Source organism: Coturnix japonica, unplaced genomic scaffold, assembly GCF_054131305.1.
Source record: "Coturnix japonica strain WE unplaced genomic scaffold, WE-NBRP24 Scf041, whole genome shotgun sequence".
NCBI classification, from domain to species: domain Eukaryota; kingdom Metazoa; phylum Chordata; class Aves; order Galliformes; family Phasianidae; genus Coturnix; species Coturnix japonica.
The window spans coordinates 5,028,353-5,050,035 of NW_028188944.1; the positions used below are offsets into that span (position 1 = coordinate 5,028,353).

The following is a 21,683-nucleotide window of genomic DNA, read 5'->3' on the forward strand; positions in this document are numbered from 1 at the left end:
CGCTGGAATGAAAGCAGTGTACAAACTGCAGTGGGACACTGGTAGAGAAATCTGACCAAGCTGAGTGAGAAGGAATTGTCTCTGATTGCAGAGCTGAACAATGAGAACTTGGGAAGTTTACCCTAGCAGATACACCGATGAAACTGCAGCTAAAGAAGCAGGATAAAGTAGTTCATTTTCTGATGGATATGGGAGCTTCTTACTACCCATAGATGGTTTTGTAACATTAGTAGGTGCTACTGCCCAACAAGAAAAGGCTTACTTTTGGAATTAATTAAATATAAGCTAAGAAAACAAGTAGGAATACAGGAATTCTTGTACCTGTCAGGTTACCCTGGCAAGAAATTTAATAAAACTGGAGCTAAGGGTCAAACAATATTGGCTGATTAAGAATTGTAAGTCTGACTATTAACACAAACTGGGAAAAACAATGTTATACCCCCAGGAGCCACAGCAATCTCAAATAAGACACACTTAGGGGTGTGGGCATCAGGGCCAAAAATTAAGTTAAAAGCAAGAGCTCACCCACTCAGGGTAAAGTGATGCCCTTTGAGGATATGTGACTGTAGAAGGATAAAAGAAATAATAGATAATTTTTTGAGTTTGAATTACTAATTGAATGGGAATCCAAGTACAAAACTCCAGTTTTGCCAATTTGCTAAATTTTCGATAGTTTGGTAGAAGACATGAGGACAAGTAATGGAATTGTTGAATGGATACACTCAGTAATGGAAAATCCATGCACTTTATCAACCAAGTTAAGGAATGACTAGGTGGAGTTTACCTTCTGGATTTGAGGGATGTCTCTTCTGCCTGGTTTGGCTAAAGGAAGCCTAAGGTTATTTGCCTTTGAATAGGAAAGCCCTAATAAAGGGAGAAGAGACTCAGTTAACCTGGACAGTGTTACCCAGGGTTGTGAGAACAGCTTAATGATTTTTGAGAACCGGTCAACTTGTGAGCCTGAGACCTGGGATCCTCCATCCTAGGGTGGAACTTTACCGGAGCATGTGGATGCCACAGCGACAAAAGGACTGTGTAGAATAGACTGAGAGTTTGCTGAGTTTCTTGGTTTACAGAAAGCACAAATAACTCAGAAATTACAGCTGGACTTTGAACCTTAAGGACTACCAAGAAAGAAGCCATCTGCTAAGCCAATGAGCTGCAAACTGCCAAGGAACTCCATACGTTCCCAGGAATGACAGGAGGGTGCTGACCATGGATACACAGCTACGGACTGATGGTAAACCTCAAACAGCTTGAAGTGAGTAAGGGATGGCCAGGGTGCCTGAGGGCAGTGGCTGCACTAGTGCTCAATATTCAAGAAGCCCATAAATCTACACTGGGCCAAAGGATACCAGTTTTAATATCTCATACAGTGTTTACTGTATTGGAGGCAAAAGGGGGGACATTAGTTCATTGGCTCTCACCCCAAAGATTCCTGAAATACCAGGCCATCCTGGTAGAGCAGGGTGATGTAGAAATAATTGTGACTAATATTGTCAACCCAGTATCTTTCCTTAGCGGAACACCCGGAGAACCAGTATTACATGACTGCTTTAAATCAACTGAAGCTGCACATTCCAGCCAGTCAGTCGAACCTGAAGGACGAACCCTTAGAAGATGCAGAAGACACCTGGTTTACCAGAAGCTGCAGTTTTATGAGACAAGGAGACTGTAAGGCAGGACATGCAGTAACTGCTACTGACCAGGTAACCGAAGCACAACCACCAGCTGTGGGGACTTCCCCTCAGAAGACTGAAATAACTGCCTTGACAAGAGCTTTAATCATATGGACAGATGCTAAATATGTGCCACACGCTCATAGTACCATCTGAAAAGAGCAAGGATTGCTCACACACAAGGAAAACAGCCTGATTTAAATCTACCAATGGTTATTATATGTTGTAAAAGACATCAGAAATGTAACACTGTACAGGAAACAGAAAATAAGATGATAGATCAGGTGGCAGAACAGGCAGTTGAAGAGGGCTTCAATTCCAGACGGTAAACTTAAAATCTCTGAAGCCAAGTCAAAACCTGTAAAATATTCTAAAGAGAACAGGAGTCCAATTAATAATTTAGAAAGGAAGAGAGCAAGCTGACAGATGTGTGCATGCCCAAATGGACACATTATTATGCCCTTTAGTATTTTATGGAAATTGGTTATAAGGGAAGATAAGAGAATATATTGAGCAAACCAACACTACAAAGTACAGTCCCAGTACCAGGAATAGGGCACAAGTGGGCCTCATGGGAGAGGGCCTTCCAGGGCAACAACAGCAAATTGAGTTCAGAGAACTCCCAAGAAAAAGGGGGGTACCATTGTATGAAAATTTCTGTAACCTTAGAAACAATTGAGGATGCTGCTGCAGATGCTTGATGGACAATCCAAAAGGAGATATCCTGTTTATCCAAAGATGCATTGCAACATGGAGTAGGCAGGGATAACACCGATTGGGGAATAGTTTTCTCTGGATCATGGGATAAACTTACTAGTTGCCAAATTTAGGATGACTAAAACAGCTTTTCTTAGCCTGCATCACCTTGCTACTCTTGGTGTGTTTTACTTGTGTTGTTATAAGATGTCTTTTGTGTCTGTACCAAGGTACTGGAAGGGAATACGAGGTTTGGAAGAGACATGAGCTGAGACAAAAGGTAGAGAGCGGAATCTATTTTGAGACCCATTAAGAATCTAGCAGGTAAAAGCCTGCTAGATTAAAGAAAAGGGGGGAATTGAAGAGTGAGCAAAGCCTCAAAATGGTGGTAAGGTAACACTTTGCTATAGAAAGGGAAAGGGGAACTTCACAGAAACCAAGACAAAGGGTAACTGTACATTTAAAAGTGCAGGGAAAGGGGGAATTGCAGACACTTAGTCAAAATAAAGCCAGAGAAGAGGGCAATAAAGATAAGAAGAAACTGTCCGGAGACCTCTGACAAGAAGGATTAGATCCCCCCCCGGGCAAGATGATGCCGACATGGGAGAACAATAACAGCAGATAACACCAAGAAGAAAACAGAAGAAGACTTTCACCCCAAAACATCGGCAAGGGTCACGGGGAATGGGGTCAGGGGGAATGAGGGAATGGGGTCGCGGGGAACGGGGCCATAGGGAATGTAATGAATATGTAATCAAACTGAGGAGGAGACTATTGTTTATGTATTAGCTTAACCTATATCTGTAACACACTTTTCTCTTTACGGTGTGCAAGTTTGGAGGAGCTATCCCCCTTGCACCCGGCGCTGCGCAACGCTGGAATAAACATACCTGCTTTATAACCCATCTCTGGATTATAGAGTTTGATTCCGCGAGTCAGCTCCTTGGGAAGCACAATGCCACCTGGGGAAAAGAGAAAGCAGGAACAGGACATGCAGGCGGCTTTCACCCAGCAGAAGGCCAGATTCTTCCGTCTGTTATCTGCTCCCCTTTTTAGTCCTAACAGGGCCCTGAGGATACAGAAATAGCAGTGCTTAGCAGAAGGACTCGGAGAAGGACCGGTAGAAACTGTCAGGAGGACAACTGGCATCGCATGGACACAAACAGGCTGTTGGTGCAAGGAAGGAAACAGCACCTGAGCATTTCACCAGACAGGTTCCCTCCTCTCTGTCTTCCTGCAAAGATACAAGGATAAAAACCTCATTTCCTCTGAGCAACAATTGGAAACAAGACCAGAAAATTATTAATTCAAAGGCACTTTTAGGAGATGTATAACAGAGTCCTTCCCAGTTACACGAGCTTACGCTGTGGCCTTTGGAGAAACAAGCTGCCTCTGTGGTCCTGAGGGTTCCTTTTTGTCATCTGTTGGGCACAGCAAGAGAGCTTTTCTTGTACAAATCTATGCCCTGTGTACCTTTCTCCATCCCAAAACCTAGAGTTGTGGTGCAGACACTGGATGCTGACCAGAGCAGTAAAAGAACAGAAGAGGGGAAAAGCAGATACAGGTAAGACACCTAAAAGAAAGGAAAAGAGCAGAAGAGAAGGAAGGATACGGTTAAGAACAAAGGACAGAAGATGGAAAGTGCTATAGAGGATTGGACTGGACATGAGCAGATCAGAGCTACACCAAGGTGTGGCTTCTCCCTGTGTCCCTGTCCACCACTGGCAACATCCCCCAATGACAGGGATGATGCTGCTCCAGCAGCTGATGGGGTTGTGGTCTGGGGTTACGTTCTATGCAGAGCCTCCACAACCTGCTACAGACCCCCAGTTCCCTGCCACTTCTTTTTTTTCCAGGTGTCTGCACACAAGGAACAGGTGTTCCCCATGCCCTGCATGCTGGTAATTAGTGTGGGCAATTACTGTGTGGGAATTGGGGGAGGGAAATTCAGGGGTGGGATAGTGAGGAGGAATTGGAGGGGGCTGGGAAATTGTTTGGGTGGGATTGTAGAGATCAGATATGACTGTTAGGATGGGGGATATTTGGTTGGAAATATTGTCATTTCTATTACTCATTGCTTTGTATAAGTTATCAAATGCTTTATGTTCCCTCTGCTACATCTCTGCTTGCAGTCATTTGTGCAGTGACAAAGGTCCTCAGCTCTACATGCCCACCTCCAAGGTAGGATGGAGCACCACAGATGGCAGTGTTCCACAGCTGCCACCAGCAGCCCCAGCTCGTCCCTCCACACCTGAGGTGTGAGTGGCTGTGAGAGGAATGTCTCTGTGGAAGTGCAGCTCATTCCTCCCCTCTGATGGGGGCAGAAGGCATCTGCATTTCCCTCATGGCTCTTATTTCCTGTGTTACTGTGGGAAATGAGCTGAGCCACTGTGCCTCCCTACTATGGCAAGCTCTGCAGCTCTGCCACTGTCTTTATACTCAGCTGCTCCTGTGTGTAATGCTCCACACTTGGACCCTGCAGAGCCCAAAGGCCTCCTTGGCTGCTGTTACTCACCTGGACATTGAGGGTGCTGTGTCTCCAGTCTGTACCTGCTTCCAGGTGGCACTTGCAAGACACTGCGAGTCCACCTGGTTGGAACTGCAGTCAACAAACACAAATGTGAAAGAAATAAGAAAGGATTCTTTCATTTCACAGGCTTTCATCTCCATTGAAAGATGTTCTGCTGTGCAGCACAGCTGGGAGCATTTCATATGTGCAAAAAAGGGGGATAGGCCCTGGCTGTGCCCGGCCCCCTTCCGGCCCAGGCCCCAAAGCAGCCCCGACTGTGCTGGGTTCCCCTCTCACCTGGGCCCTGCAGTGGCCTCAGCTGTGCCTGGTCCCCCTCTGCTCTGGGCCCTGAGCTGGCCCTAACTGTGCCAGGCCCCCCTCTGGAACAGGCCCTGCCTCAAGCCCCGCCCCCTGTGGGCAGCAGTGCTAGTGCCTGTTGGTTTTGCTCTCTTCCCTCTTCTTTCCCTGTTCTCTTCACAAATGCTTTCAGATCCCCCAGGATGACATGCACTGATACTGCTGCCTTCTTCCTGCACAAACTTTCTGATAAGCTCAGCTTTTTCTACAGAGCAGCGTGCCTTTGGAAGTGCTTGGAGGATGTAAACTAACAGCGAGAGAACACTGAGCTCTTCTGGGTCTTTCTAGACATGGCAAAGGGACAGGAGAGTGTGCTCAGCCTCGAGTGGTTGCTTGTATGCAGAAATCACAGTTGTCAACATCTGTGCTGTTTTGCTGTAGGCAGTAGTGTGTGACAAGAAGCCTACAATTATCAATTTAGTGAACGTAATTAATTGTAACAGTTCCCCTTTCTTCTTCCCTTGACACTTGGGTTATGGAGTTCTCCTATGCTATGTGCCGGTGTAATACCTCTGAGCCACAGCACTGTTGCGTTTAGCAAAGCTCATGGCAACAGGCTTTGGCCAACTTCAGAGCTACGTAGATGATGAGAAGATATCCGATGATAGGAGAGAAAATGAACAAGCTCCAAGGTAAGTGTTGTTTTTTCCTTCTAGTCAGCACGCCATCGCTAAATCTTCCATGCTGTGACTTTTATCATGACAGTGATGATCCCTTAACCTCACACCTTTAGCACAGCACTTTCTGTGGAGATTCCCACCAGTGACAAAGTGTTAGTGCCGCTTTTCTGCCTGTTTCTTTTTTGTCTGTATTTTCCAGAATGTGGGTATTTCTTTCATTGCCCACAAACACTGCCCAGTGCAGGAGGAGGCAGGGACAAGAGTCAGGAGCAAGGGCAGAATAGTTTCTCAGTTAGTGAATGGAATGCCAGTGTTTTCTGCATATGGACTTGCCATAGTGCTTCTTACAAGGCCTAACAGTGGGATGAAATGTGCCCTGAAGCAGGTGTGCTTGCAGGAAGGCAAAAGAGAATTGCAAATAACGCTAAGGGGGGCCAGTAAGATGATCAGAGGGCTGGAGTACCTTTCCTGTGAGGACAGGTTGAGGGAACTGGGCTTGTTGTGCTTGGAGAAGAGAAGGTTCCAGGGAAACCTCGCTGTGGCCTTCTAGTATTTGAAAGGAGCATATAAACAGGCAGGGGAATGGCTGTTTACAAGGGTGGATAGTGATAGGACAAGGGGGAATGGTTTTAAAGTTATATGGGGACGTTTAGGTTGGATATTAGGTTGATGTTTTTCACACAGAGGGTGGTGACACACTGGAACAGGTTGCCCATTGAGGTTGTGGATGCTCCATCCCTGGAGGCATTCCAGGCCAGGCTGGATGTGGCTCTGGGCAGCCTGGTCTGCTGGTTGGAGACCCTGCACAATGTGGTCCTTTTCAACCCAGGCTATTCTATGAGTCTATGGCTGTTTTTAACACCAAAATGCAACTTGGCTTGTAATTGTTTCTAAAATGATCTGGTTCGTCCTGTTTGGAATGTGATATTTCTACAGCAGAAGGATGCAGAAGTGAAAAGGCTCAAAACGCTACTGAAGGAAATTGCCAAATGTCAGGACAACCTCGAGGAAGCAAATGAATCCATAAGAAAACCATCGAGATGAATTATTTCCTATGGCCAGACCACGGGGGGGCAACGAGGCGGCCGCCACCCACCCCCCATCTCCGTCCCCTTCATCCAACATGAAGGGGGTGATGACGGCGGGGGGCCGAGCCCCTTCTCACACCAACTGGCTTTCGGGTCCCACTCCCAGCGTTTCCCACATGGCGTCGAACATGCGGCGTCGCCTGGAGGCATCCCAAGGTGGGGGGAGGGTCGCAATTGAGCCGCTACGGGTAAAGGAAGGGGGGGCAAAGAGGAGTCGGAGACACCCCCCATCGCCCGGGGCCTTAGGAGCTGAATAGGGCATTGATCGGGAGGAGTGGGGGGTGGGGGGGAAACCGGGAGGGGCGCAGGGTGAGCCTTAATTCTGCTCCCCCCAACTCCAACCGCACCGATCAGCCCTGAGCCCCCCCCCCCATCTGCAGCAGCACCGGCAGGATGTGGAGGCGATGAGGGGGGGTCGCGTTGTCGGGCTCCAAACGGAGGCAAAGCCGTAACCCCCCTCCGGGGCTCCCCATCGTGCCAAAGCCCTCCCGTAACCCCCCCAGGCTCCGGGCAGCCAAACGCCGCAGGTAGCGGCTGCACGCTTTGGGCCGGGGCGGGCCGGGCGCCCGAGCCAATACTCTCAGGTATCCCCGCAGCCCCCCTTCGTTTTGGGTGGTGGGGGGGGGCGCCCACGGGGGTACACGAGCAGCAGCAGCAGCAGCTCCACCTGTAGGGGGGGGACACACAGCCCTCCGTGGAGACACAGCTGACACGTCCCCACCCCTCTGAGGACACCACCCCCCCCCCTTCCCGGGATCGCCTTCCTCCGGCTCTGTAGGCCGTAGGAACCAAAGCAAGGGCGGAACACCAGTGAAGCGGATCGCGTTTCCCAGGGGACTCATTTCTGCAGAGCACGCGTTCCCTCCGGGGGAGCGGGTTACGGCACGGACCCATTGGGGATAATGGGGGGAAGGGGGAGTGGAGACCGGAGAGGCCTGACCTGGTTGCGTGGGGCGGAGGGGGGGGAACGGCAGAGGGAGCGGAAGAGGTTTGTGGGCTGAGGGCCGCCAACAGCCGCCCCCAAGGCTCCAGCATGGTTTAAGGGGGTATTTTGGAGCTAAGGGGTGGATTTGAGATCCATAGGGTGGGTTTAAGGGGGTATTTGGGGGCTGAGGGGTGGATTTGGGGTCCATAGGGTGGGTTTGGGGGGTATCTGGGGGTTATGGGGTGGCCTTTGGGGGTTTTAAGGTGGGTTTGGGGGGTGTTTGGGGGCTGTGGGGTGGGATTAGGGTGCAGTGGGGTGGGTTTGGGGTCTATATTGTAGGTTTAAGGGAGTATTTGGGGGCTGAGGGGTGGATTTTGGGGCCATAGGGTGGGTTTGGGGGGTATCTGGGGGTTATGGGGTGGACTTTGGGGGTTTTAAGGTGGGCTTGGGGGGGTGTTTGGGGGCTGTGGGGTGGGATTAGGGTGCAGTGGGGTGGGTTTGGGGTCTATAGGGTGGGTTGGGGGAGGTATTTGGAGTCAGTGGGGGCACTCTAAGACCCCAGTTTAATGGGGGGGGCGGGGGGGTCTCTTTGGAACCAAATTGGGTTGAAGGGGAAGGGGCGTGGGGGGCAATCTTTATGCCTACGGCGCCCCCTAGTGGTCACCCACAGCCACGACAGGGGAACTTTGTGTCCTTCCGTGCAGGGGGGCAGAGCTTAGGGGCGGGCCCATATGAGTGTATATGGCCCAGCCCCCTCCCATCATCAGCGCTTCCTGCCCCGGGGCTGCGCCGCACCCAACGCTGCGTTCCGGGTTTCTATATAAAGGGTGTGTGTGTGTGTGTTATTAATGAGTATATATTGAAGGGGGGGGGGGTGGGCTTTATTTTGGGGAGTTGGTAAGGGAGGAGAGGGCAGTGAGCGGCGTGACGCAGTGCAACAGCAATCCTTGCTGCTCTCTCCTTGTTTGCTCACAGGCATGTTTTCATGCTGCATGAAGGCTTTCTAAAGCTGTTAGCAGGGTCACTTGGGATAGGAGGAGGGGAAACAGTTTCAGGCAGAAAGAGGGAAGATTGGCTTTGGATGGGAGGAAGAAGGATTTGGCTGGAGGGTGGTGAGGCACTGGGATGTCTTGCCCAGAGAGGTGGTGGGTGCCCAGACAGGCTTTCAAGGCCAGGCTGGACCAGGCTCAGAGCAACCTCATCTGGAGGTAGGTGTCCCTGTTCCCCGCAGGGCGGTGGGACCGGGTGCCCTTTTGGGGTTCCTTCCTGCTCCAATTGTTCCATGATTCTCTCATACAAAGGCTGCCACGGCATCCCAGACGGCAACTCGCTCTGGAGATTAAAATAAAAGCAGGTCACACTCTGCATCTGCTGCTTCCTGGCACCCCTCCCACTGCTGGGCAGGATGGAGGTGGCAGATGGAAAGTGCCATTTCCATCCCAAGACTGGCTGCAGCACCGCTCCCTTGGTGGCTGTGGGCACGTGTACCTTCAGTGTCACTGCATGTCTGTCCAGAGGCAGTTCCCACCCTGGGGCCGTTCTTGCTCATCCTGGGTTGCTCCTTGTTGGTGCCAGCCATGCTGGAGCTCATCCTTCAGATGTGTCTGCTCTGTACCAGATGCTCCTTCAGGATGCAGGACCCTCATCTGTGCTCTGCCTTCAACCCCCCTCCTGGGTGGCCGTGACTCCAACCCCAATGGCTTCTTTATAGGTCAACGTGGGATCCCAGACTCCAACCCCAATGGCTTCCAAGGCCAACATGGGCTCCCATCATGGCCTGGTGAGACACGGCAACAGCTGAATGCAGAGCTCACGAGGTACGAAGGGGAACTGAAGGCTGTGATGAAGAAGCTGAAGGAGGAATATGGCGACGTCGTGACCTTAAAGGGCCGAAGCTATGAGGAAAAGATGAGGAGGAACCGGGGGGAGATGCTCTACAGGCTGCAGCAGGGCAGGAGAGCTGCTGCCATGGGGGGCATCAAGCAGACAAAGGTGGGAAGGTGCTGAGGTGGAGTTTGGAAGCCCCACGGCTTAATTTGGGGTCTGGTTTTGGGTTCATTTTGCATCATTTTGGGCCTGTTTATTTAGGGTTTGGATTTTGGGTTCATTTTTAGGCCCACAATGTGTCAGTTCTGTGCGTTGAGGCTGAAGGGGGAAGTGGGGGGTTGGGGATGGGATGGAGGGGTTAATTGGTTCCTATAAATGGAAGGGAAGGATTTGGGGCCATTAATGAAGGGGTTCGTTGGTTCCTATAAATGGAAGGGATGGATTTGGGGTGGTGGATGAAGGTTCATTGGTGATGGGTTTGGGGTCATGGGTGGAGGTACATTGGAGATGGATTTGGGGCTGTGGATAAAGGGGTTCATTGGTTCCTCTAAATGGAGGGATGAATTTGGGGCTGTGAATAAAGGTTCATTGGAGATGGATCTGGGGCCATGGATGTATCAGAGTATCACAGTCTCATGCGGGTTGGAAGGGACCTTAGAGATCATCGAGTCCAACCCCCAGGATTTGAGCCTCCTGTGTAGCAGAGCGGCACTTCTACCACTTGCGACACAGGGGAGATTTGAACCCGGGCCTCTGGTGTTGCAAAGTGGCGTCCTTAACCACTGTGCCACCGGAGGCACACAATGTAGCTTCATAGGTTCCTAGAAATGGAAGGGGGGGATTTGGGGCCGTGGATGGAGGGGTTGATTGGTGATGGATTTGGGGATGGGGGCAGGGGAAGGGATTCATGATGTGGCTGCAGCTTTCTATAATGCATCATTTGGAGCCTTTTGAATGCTCTCTACTACCTGATCAACAACACCACCAGGCAGTACAGGTTTGTGGCATCTCCTTTAAAAAAAGGGGCTTTGGAAGCTGATCTATGACCAGTCCTATAAGCTGTGGCCATGGTGAAGCCAACGAAATCAAGACAGGAATGTGACACGCCAATGAGTTCTGTTCCCTTTATTGCAGCACTGGGTGCGTGGGGATCACTGCAGCGACTACCCATTGATAGGCATAGCCTATACATGGTCATTAATCCCAATGACATGGGCAGAGATTCCAAGCATTAATGAACATCTCTGGTGGTGGTGGGATGAAGGCTAATAGCCATTCTCACTATAAATGCCCAACTCTCTAAGGGGGGGTGCCCAAACTGGTTCCTGTTGATGCTACATCCAGCTGAGGCATCTGTTCTGCCATCTTATCTTCAACACCAGCACATCTGCAATCTTATTTTCAACAGCAGCACATCTGTCCAATCTTCCCTTGAAAGCAAACTCTGCGGCCCACTCCCAGTTCTGTTCCTGAGCTGACATTTACTCCAGCGCCTTTGTCTTTCAGGTTGGATCTGCTTAAGTTGTGCATGATTCACAACCCTAACTCTGACCCAAATGCCATCCCAAACCCTAAACCAAAACCGAACCCTAATCCAAGGCCGAAGCCTAACCCAAACCCAACCCTACCCTAATCCAGTGCCAAAGCCTAACCATAAACCAACACAGACACAAACCCAAACTCAACATAGACACAAACCCAAACCCCAAACCTAAAACCAACTGTACCCCTAACCCAAACCCAGCATAGATACAAACGCAAACCACAAATCTAAAACAAACCCTACCCCAAACTGAAACCCCAAAACCAACATAGACACAAACCCAAACCCCAAAGCTAAACCCAACCCTACCCTGAACCCTAATCCAAATCTAAAACCAACCCTACCCTGAAGCCAAATCCAAATCGAAAACCAACCCTACCCCAAACCCCAAACCTAAAACCTAAAAGCAAGCCTACCCCAAACCCAACATAGACACAAACCCAAATCCCAAACCTAAAACCAACCCTACCCTGAACCCTAATCCAAATCTAAAACCAACCCTGCCCCAAACCCAAATCCAAATCTAAAACCAACCCTACCCCAAACCAAAAACCCAAACCCAAAACCAACCCTACCCCAAACCCAAACCCCAAACGTAAAACCAACCATATCCCAAACCCAAACCCCAGACCTAAAACCAACCCTGCCCCAAACGCAAACCCCAAAGCTAAAACCACAGCTACCCCAAACTGAACACAGACACAAACCCAAACCCCAAACCTAAAACCAACCCTACCCCAAACCCAACAGACACAAACCCAAACCCCAAACCTAAAACCAACCTTACCCTGAACCCTAATCCAAATCTAAAACCAACCCTACCCTCAACCCTAATCCAAATCTAAAACCAACCCTACCCCAAGCCCAAACCCCAAACCTAAAAGCAACCCTACCCCAAACCCAACATAGACACAAACCCAAACCCCAAAGCTAAAAGCAGCCCTACCCCAAACTGAACACAGACACAAACCCAAACCCCAAACCTAAAACCAATCCTATCCCAAACCGAACATAGACACAAACCCTAATCCAAATCTAAAACCAACCCTACCCCAAACCCAAACCCCAAACCTAAAACCAACCCTACCCCAAACCCAACCCAAAACCAACCCTACCCCAAACCCAAACCCCAAACCTAAAACCAACCCTGCCCCAAATGCAAACCCCAAAGCTAAAACCACAGCTACCCCAAACTGAACACAGACACAAACCCAAACCCCAAACCTAAAACCAACCCTACCCCAAACCCAACCCAAAACCAACCCTACCCCAAACCCAAACCCCAAACCTAAAACCAACCCTACCCTGAACCCAAACCCCAAACCTAAAACCAACCCTATCCCAAACGCAAACCCCAAACCTAAAACCAACCCTGCCCCAAACCCAAACCCCAAACCTAAACCCAATATAGACACAAAACCAAACCCCAAAGCTAAAACCAACCCTACCCCAAACCCAAACCCCAAACCTAAAACCAACCCTACTCCAAACCCAAACCAAAACCAACCCTACCCCAAACCCAAACCCCAAACCTAAAACCAACCCTACCCTGAACCCAAACCCCAAACCTAAAACCAATCCTATCCCAAACCCAAACCCCAAACCTAAAACCAATCCTATCCCAAACCCAAACCCCAAACCTAAAACCAACCCTGCCCCAAACCCAAACCCCAAACCTAAAACCACAGCTACCCCAAACCCAAACCCCAAACCTAAACCCAACATAGACACAAAACCAAACTCCAAAGCTAAAACCAACCCTACCCCAAATCCAATCCTCAAACCCAAACCCAACATAGACACAAACCCACTGTGACCTTCAAGGACCCTCCTGTGCTGGTGTGTCACAATGACACTCTGACCTCATAGAAGCCACCCAGGGTGGGGAAGGGGCAGTGGCTCAGCACGGAACCCACCGGCCCCATTCTGCAATTGGTTCAGGTCCTGCAAGGAGCTGTGTGAGTGGTGCAGCAATGCGGGCCCAATTTGCCAGCGGAACATTAACAGCGCTGCAGTGTGTGAAGCTGCTGCAGGAGCAGAAGCAGGTGAGCAATGAATGGACGAGCAGCATTGGGTTGAGCTGCAGCTGGATGGAGGGCAACCTGCACATGGCATGGCAGCACTGGGTTGAGCTGCATCTGGATGGCACCCTGCACATAGCATGGCAGCATTGGGTTGAGCTGCTGCTGGATGGAGGGCACCCTGCACATGGCATGGCAGTACTGGGTTAAGCAGCAAAGGGAGGGCAACCTGCTCAAGTCATGACAGCATTGGGTTGACCTGCATCTGGAGACAGATAACTGGGGTAGAAATGTCTTTTATTTTGCAGAGGAAAACAAGAATTCCTGAAACAATGTATTCTCTTATCCACAAACCAACATTCAGTAAAGAAAATGTCTTCTTTGGGGATGAAAACCATTATTTGGTTTAGAAAATGCAATTTTTAGGAATGAAAATCATTTTATTTGGTAAGAAAAATGTATTTTTGCAAGGATAAAGAGTGATGATCAAGAATGAACTTTTTATTTCTTTCAGAGATAAGTACAGCAATTGGTGTCAAAGTTCTCTATATCTTGACAGAAATCGATATTTCGGGTGGAAATGTCCTAATTTTGTAAAGGAATACAGGAATTCTGGAAACAATCTACCATGTTATGCTCCAAAGCATAATTTTGTAGAGATAATGTCTACCTTTGTGTATGAAAACCAGTATTTTGTTTAGAAAATGCTATTTTTAGGAATGAAAAGAATTATTTTGGCAAGAAAATGAAATTTTTGCAAGGATAATTAGTGATACTTAGGAGATTCCTTTTTATTTCTGAGATAAGCAAGGATATTAATGTGAAAGTTTTCTAAATTTTGACATAAATTGATATTTCTGGTGGGAATGTCCTTATTTGGTAGAGGAATTTGGGAATTCTAGAAACACTGTATTCTATTATGCTCCAAAGCATCATTCTGTAGGGAAAATTTCTACTTTTGGTGATGAAAAGCAGATGTGGTTAAGAATATGCTATTCTTAGGAATGAAAAGCATTTTCTTAGGTAAGAAAAAAATATTTTTGCCAGAATACGAAGTGATACTTAAGAGAGGACTCCTTATATCTGGAAGAAGTGGCGATATTCATGTGTAAATTTTAAAAATTCTTACAGAAATTGTCATTTTGGGTGGAAATGTCCATAGTTTGTAGAGGAAAATAGGTATTCTGGTAGATATGCATCCTATAATGCTACAGTGCATCATTTTCTAGAGAAAATATCTTCTTTTGGTTATGAAAACAGGTATTAGGTTTAGAAAATGCTATTTTTAGTGAAGAAAATTCATATTTTCAAAAGAAACTCTAATATTTGCCAGGATAAATGGTGATGCTTTAGAGAGAACTTATTATTTCTGGTCTATGTAGTGAAAGTCGTGTGTAAATTTCAAAAATTAGAACAGAAATTGATCTTTAGGGGGAAAGTGTCCTTATTTGAAAGAGGAATTCTGGTAATCTGTAAACAATGTATCATATTATGCTGCAAATATTCATTTTTTAGAGGAACTGTCTTCTTTTGAGGATGAAACCCAGTATTTTGGGGAGAAAATGATATTTTTAGGGCTGAAAAGCATTGTATTTGTTAAGAAAAATGTATTTTTGCAAGGATAAGAAGTGATACTCAAGAATGTACCTTTTTTTTTTTTTCTGGGATAAGTACTGCTATTAATGTCAAAGTTCTCTAAATCTTGACAGAAATTGATATTTTGGGTGGAAATGTCCTTATTTTGTAGAGGAATACAGGAATTCATGAAACGCTGTATTCTATTATGCTCCAAAGGAACATTCTGTAGAGATAATGTCTACCTTTGGGGATGAAAACCAGTATTTTGTTTAGAAAATGCTATTTTTAGGAATGAAAAGCATTAGTTTGGTAAGAAAATGAAATATTTGAAAGGATAATTAGTGATACTTATGAGATTCCTTTTTATTTCTGAGATAAGCAAGGATATTAGTGTGAAAGTTTTCTACATTATGACACAACTTGCTATTTCTGGTGGGAATGTCCTTATTTTGTAGAGGAATTTGGGAATTCTTGAATCACTGTATTCTATTAGGCTCCAAAGCATCATTCTGTAGGGATAAAGTCTTTCTTTGTGTATGAAAACCAGTATTTTGTTTAGAAATGCTATTTTTAGGAATGAAATGCTTTATTTTTGAAAGAAAATGAAATTTTTGCAAGGATAATTAGTGATACTTCAGTGATAACTTTTTATTTCTGGTATGTGTAGTGATATTCGTGTGAAAATTTTTAATGTTTTGACAGAAATTGATATTTCGGGTGGAACTGTCCTTATTTTGTAGAGTAAAACTGGTGTTCTGGAAACAATGTGTCATATTATGCTCCTAAGTATCATTTAGTAGAGAGAATATCTTCTTTTGGGAATTAAAAACCATATGTTGTTTAGAACATACTATACTCAGGAATGAAAAGCATTTTCTTAGGTAAGAAAAATGTATTTTTGCCAGAATACGGAGTGATACTTAAGAGAGAACTTCTTCTTTCTGGAAGAAGTGGTGATATTCATGTGTAAATGGTAAAAATTTTAACAGAAACTGTCATTTTGGGTGGAAATGTCCATAATTTGTAGAGGAAAACGGGTATTCTGGTAGAAATGCATCCTATAATGCTACAGTGCATCATTTTCTAGAGAAAATATCTTCTTTTGGTTATGAAAACAGGTATTAGGTTTAGAAAATGCTATTTTTAGTGAAGAAAATTCATATTTTCAAAAGAAACTCAAATATTCGCCAGGATAAATGGTGATGCTTTAGAGAGAACTTATTATTTCTGGTCTATGTAGTGAAAGTCGTGTGTAAATTTCAAAAATTAGAACAGAAATTGATCTTTAGGGGGGAAGTGTCCTTATTTGAAAGAGGAATTCCGGTATTCTGTAAACAATGTATCATATTATGCTGCAAATATTCATTTTTTAGAGGAACTGTCTTCTTTTGAGGATGAAACCCAGTATTTTGGGGAGAAAATGATATTTTTAGGGCTGAAAAGCATTGTATTTGTTAAGAAAAATGTATTTTTGCAAGGATAAGAAGTGATACTCAAGAATGTACCTTTTTTTTTTTTTTTTTTTCTGGGATAAGTACTGCTATTAATGTCAAAGTTCTCTAAATCTTGACAGAAATTGATATTTTGGGTGGAAATGTCCTTATTTTGTAGAGGAATACAGGAATTCATGAAACACTGTATTCTATTATGCTCCAAAGGAACATTCTCTAGAGATAATGTCTACCTTTGGGGATGAAAACCAGTATTTTGTTTAGAAAATGCTATTTTTAGGAATGAAAAGCATTAGTTTGGTAAGAAAATGAAATATTTGAAAGGATAATTAGTGATACTTATGAGATTCCTTTTTATTTCTGAGATAAGCAAGGATATTAGTGTGAAAGTTTTCTACATTATGACACAACTTGCTATTTCTGGTGGGAATGTCCTTATTTTGTAGAGGAATTTTGGAATTCTTGAATCACTGTATTCTATTAGGCTCCAAAGCATCATTCTGTAGGGATAAAGTCTTTCTTTGTGTATGAAAACCAGTATTTTGTTTAGAAATGCTATTTTTAGGAATGAAATGCTTTATTTTTGAAAGAAAATGAAATTTTTGCAAGGATAATTAGTGATACTTCAGTGATAACTTTTTATTTCTGGTATGTGTAGTGATATTCGTGTGAAAATTTTTAATGTTTTGACAGAAATTGATATTTCGGGTGGAACTGTCCTTATTTTGTAGAGTAAAACTGGTGTTCTGGAAACAATGTGTCATATTATGCTCCTAAGTATCATTTAGTAGAGAGAATATCTTCTTTTGGGAATTAAAAACCATATGTTGTTTAGAACATACTATACTCAGGAATGAAAAGCATTTTCTTAGGTAAGAAAAATGTATTTTTTGCTAGAATACGGAGTGATACTTAAGAGAGAACTTCTTCTTTCTGGAAGAAGTGGTGATATTCATGTGTAAATGGTAAAAATTTTAACAGAAACTGTCATTTTGGGTGGAAATGTCCATAATTTGTAGAGGAAAACGGGTATTCTGGTAGAAATGCATCCTATAATGCTACAGTGCATCATTTTCTAGAGAAAATATCTTCTTTTGGTTATGAAAACAGGTATTAGGTTTAGAAAATGCTATTTTTAGTGAAGAAAATTCATATTTTCAAAAGAAACTTAAATATTTGCCAGGATAAATGGTGATGCTTTAGAGAGAAATTATTTCTGGTCTATGTAGTGAAAGTCGTGTGTAAATTTCAAAAATTAGAACAGAAATTGATCTTTAGGGGGAAAGTGTCCTTATTTGAAAGAGGAATTCCGGTATTCTGTAAACAATGTATCATATTATGCTGCAAATATTCATTTTTTAGAGGAACTGTCTTCTTTTGAGGATGAAACCCAGTATTTTGGGGAGAAAATGATATTTTTAGGGCTGAAAAGCATTGTATTTGTTAAGAAAAATGTATTTTTGCAAGGATAAGAAGTGATACTCAAGAATGTACCTTTTTTTTTTTTTTCTGGGATAAGTACTGCTATTAATGTCAAAGTTCTCTAAATCTTGACAGAAATTGATATTTTGGGTGGAAATGTCCTTATTTTGTAGAGGAATACAGGAATTCATGAAACACTGTATTCTATTATGCTCCAAAGGAACATTCTGTAGAGATAATGTCTACCTTTGGGGATGAAAACCAGTATTTTGTTTAGAAAATGCTATTTTTAGGAATGAAAAGCATTAGTTTGGTAAGAAAATGAAATATTTGAAAGGATAATTAGTGATACTTATGAGATTCGTTTTTATTTCTGAGATAAGCAAGGATATTAGTGTGAAAGTTTTCTACATTATGACACAACTTGCTATTTCTGGTGGGAATGTCCTTATTTTGTAGAGGAATTTGGGAATTCTTGAATCACTGTATTCTATTAGGCTCCAAAGCATCATTCTGTAGGGATAAAGTCTTTCTTTGTGTATGAAAACCAGTATTTTGTTTAGAAATGCTATTTTTAGGAATGAAATGCTTTATTTTTGAAAGAAAATGAAATTTTTGCAAGGATAATTAGTGATACTTCAGTGATAACTTTTTATTTCTGGTATGTGTAGTGATATTCGTGTGAAAATTTTTAATGTTTTGACAGAAATTGATATTTCGGGTGGAACTGTCCTTATTTTGTAGAGTAAAACTGGTGTTCTGGAAACAATGTGTCATATTATGCTCCTAAGTATCATTTAGTAGAGAGAATATCTTCTTTTGGGAATTAAAAACCATATGTTGTTTAGAACATACTATACTCAGGAATGAAAAGCATTTTCTTAGGTAAGAAAAATGTATTTTTGCCAGAATACGGAGTGATACTTAAGAGAGAACTTCTTCTTTCTGGAAGAAATGGTGATATTCATGTGTAAATGGTAAAAATTTTAACAGAAACTGTCATTTTGGGTGGAAATGTCCATAATTTGTAGAGGAAAACGGGTATTCTGGTAGAAATGCATCCTATAATGCTACAGTGCATCATTTTCTAGAGAAAATATCTTCTTTTGGTTATGAAAACAGGTATTAGGTTTAGAAAATGCTATTTTTAGTGAAGAAAATTCATATTTTCAAAAGAAACTCAAATATTCGCCAGGATAAATGGTGATGCTTTAGAGAGAACTTATTATTTCTGGTCTATGTAGTGAAAGTCGTGTGTAAATTTCAAAAATTAGAACAGAAATTTATCTTTAGGGGGAAAGTGTCCTTATTTGAAAGAGGAGTTCCGGTATTCTGTAAACAATGTATCATATTATGCTGCAAATATTCATTTTTTAGAGGAACTGCCTTCTTTTGAGGATGAAACCCAGTATTTTGGGGAGAAAATGATATTTTTAGGGCTGAAAAGCATTGTATTTGTTAAGAAAAATTTATTTTTGCAAGGATAAGAAGTGATACTCAAGAATGTAACCTTTTTTTTTTCTGGGATAAGTACTGCTATTAATGTCAAAGTTCTCTAAATCTTGACAGAAATTGATATTTTGGGTGGAAATGTCCTTATTTTGTAGAGGAATACAGGAATTCATGAAACACTGTATTCTATTATGCTCGAAAGGAACATTCTGTAGAGATAATGTCTACCTTTGGGGATGAAAACCAGTATTTTGTTTAGAAAATGCTATTTTTAGGAATGAAAAGCATTAGTTTGGTAAGAAAATGAAATATTTGAAAGGATAATTAGTGATACTTATGAGATTCCTTTTTATTTCTGAGATAAGCAAGGATATTAGTGTGAAAGTTTTCTACATTATGACACAACTTGCTATTTCTGGTGGGAATGTCCTTATTTTGTAGAGGAATTTTGGAATTCTTGAATCACTGTATTCTATTAGGCTCCAAAGCATCATTCTGTAGGGATAAAGTCTTTCTTTGTGTATGAAAACAAGTATTTTGTTTAGAAATGCTATTTTTAGGAATGAAATGCTTTATTTTTGAAAGAAAATGAAATTTTTGCAAGGATAATTAGTGATACTTCAGTGATAACTTTTTATTTCTGGTATGTGTAGTGATATTCGTGTGAAAATTTTTAATGTTTTGACAGAAATTGATATTTCGGGTGGAACTGTCCTTATTTTGTAGAGTAAAACTGGTGTTCTGGAAACAATGTGTCATATTATGCTCCTAAGTATCATTTAGTAGAGAGAATATCTTCTTTTGGGAATTAAAAACCATATGTTGTTTAGAACATACTATACTCAGGAATGAAAAGCATTTTCTTAGGTAAGAAAAATGTATTTTTGCCAGAATACGGAGTGATACTTAAGAGAGAACTTCTTCTTTCTGGAAGAAGTGGTGATATTCATGTGTAAATGGTAAAAATTTTAACAGAAACTGTCATTTTGGGTGGAAATGTCCATCATTTGTAGAGGAAAACGGGTATTCTGGTAGAAATGCATCCTATAATGCTACAGTGCATCATTTTCTAGAGAAAATATCTTCTTTTGGTTATGAAAACAGGTATTGGGTTTAGAAAATGCTATTTTTAGTGAAGAAAATTCATATTTTCAAAAGAAACTCAAATATTTGCCAGGATAAATGGTGATGCTTTAGAGAGAACTTATTATTTCTGGTCTATGTAGTGAAAGTCGTGTGTAAATTTCAAAAATTAGAACAGAAATTGATCTTTAGGGGGAAAGTGTCCTTATTTGAAAGAGGAGTTCCGGTATTCTGTAAACAATGTATCATATTATGCTGCAAATATTCATTTTTTAGAGGAACTGTCTCCTTTTGAGGATGAAACCCAGTATTTTGGGGAGAAAATGATATTTTTAGGGCTGAAAAGCATTGTATTTGTTAAGAAAAATGTATTTTTGCAAGGATAAGAAGTGATACTCAAGAATGTACCTTTTTTTTTTTTTTTTTCTGGGATAAGTACTGCTATTAATGTCAAAGTTCTCTAAATCTTGACAGAAATTGATATTTTGGGTGGAAATGTCCTTATTTTGTAGAGGAATACAGGAATTCATGAAACACTGTATTCTATTATGCTCCAAAGGAACATTCTGTAGAGATAATGTCTACCTTTGGGGATGAAAACCAGTATTTTGTTTAGAAAATGCTATTTTTAGGAATGAAAAGCATTAGTTTGGTAAGAAAATGAAATATTTGAAAGGATAATTAGTGATACTTATGAGATTCCTTTTTATTTCTGAGATAAGCAAGGATATTAGTGTGAAAGTTTTCTACATTATGACACAACTTGCTATTTCTGGTGGGAATGTCCTTATTTTGTAGAGGAATTTGGGAATTCTTGAATCACTGTATTCTATTAGGCTCCAAAGCATCATTCTGTAGGGATAAAGTCTTTCTTTGTGTATGAAAACCAGTATTTTGTTTAGAAATGCTATTTTTAGGAATGAAATGCTTTATTTTTGAAAGAAAATGAAATTTTTGCAAGGATAATTAGTGATACTTCAGTGATAACTTTTTATTTCTGGTATGTGTAGTGATATTCGTGTGAAAATTTTTAATGTTTTGACAGAAATTGATATTTCGGGTGGAACTGTCCTTATTTTGTAGAGTAAAACTGGTGTTCTGGAAACAATGTGTCATATTATGCTCCTAAGTATCATTTAGTAGAGAGAATATCTTCTTTTGGGAATTAAAAACCATATGTTGTTTAGAACATACTATACTCAGGAATGAAAAGCATTTTCTTAGGTAAGAAAAATGTATTTTTGCCAGAATACGGAGTGATACTTAAGAGAGAACTTCTTCTTTCTGGAAGAAGTGGTGATATTCATGTGTAAATGGTAAAAATTTTAACAGAAACTGTCATTTTGGGTGGAAATGTCCATCATTTGTAGAGGAAAACGGGTATTCTGGTAGAAATGCATCCTATAATGCTACAGTGCATCATTTTCTAGAG

At 42.8% G+C, this 21,683-nt stretch overlaps 1 protein-coding gene and 1 long non-coding RNA gene across 6 annotated transcripts in view; one reads left to right on the plus strand and one right to left on the minus strand.

Annotated features, from left to right (window-relative positions):
* LOC146752869 (uncharacterized) overlaps positions 1 to 5,074 on the minus strand; it is a 213,758-nt gene extending 208,684 nt beyond the window's left edge. The window contains exons 1-2 of one of the 3 annotated variants that reach the window (XR_014940378.1): positions 4,891 to 5,074; positions 3,266 to 3,337 (exon numbers count right to left, since the gene is read on the minus strand). This is a non-coding gene — a long non-coding RNA (uncharacterized LOC146752869). Of the gene's footprint in view, positions 1 to 3,265; positions 4,582 to 4,890 lie in introns of those variants that run through there. The other 2 variants (XR_014940377.1, XR_014940374.1) reach the window with 2 other exon arrangements.
* Positions 5,075 to 5,377: 303 nt separating this feature from the next.
* LOC146752874 (coiled-coil domain-containing protein 87-like) lies at positions 5,378 to 10,300 on the plus strand. 3 transcript variants are annotated; one of them, XM_085531314.1, is made up of 2 exons: positions 5,378 to 5,873; positions 9,586 to 10,300. In XM_085531314.1, the coding sequence occupies exons 1-2, from the start codon at positions 5,825 to 5,827 to the stop codon at positions 9,879 to 9,881; spliced, it is 345 nt and encodes a 114-aa protein (XP_085387440.1). In that variant the 5' UTR covers positions 5,378 to 5,824; the 3' UTR covers positions 9,882 to 10,300. The 3 variants fall into 3 exon arrangements, 2 of the variants coding, with proteins under 2 accessions (XP_085387440.1, XP_085387439.1); XM_085531313.1 differs by lacking the exon at positions 5,378 to 5,873 and adding an exon at positions 8,492 to 8,701; XR_014940372.1 differs by lacking the exon at positions 5,378 to 5,873 and adding an exon at positions 8,791 to 9,082 and having other exon boundaries at positions 9,586 to 9,864.
* The last annotated feature ends 11,383 nt before the right edge of the window (positions 10,301 to 21,683 follow it).

Bases quoted from the DNA above. Each gene is read 5' to 3' on its own strand.
- LOC146752874 (XM_085531313.1), top strand. From the start codon at position 8,512: ATGCCTACGGCGCCCCCTAGTGGTCACCCACAGCCACGACAGGGGAAC. The intron at 8,702-9,585 runs GTGTGTGTGTGT...GCTTCTTTATAG, and splicing joins TCCGGGTTTCTATATAAAGG to GTCAACGTGGGATCCCAGAC.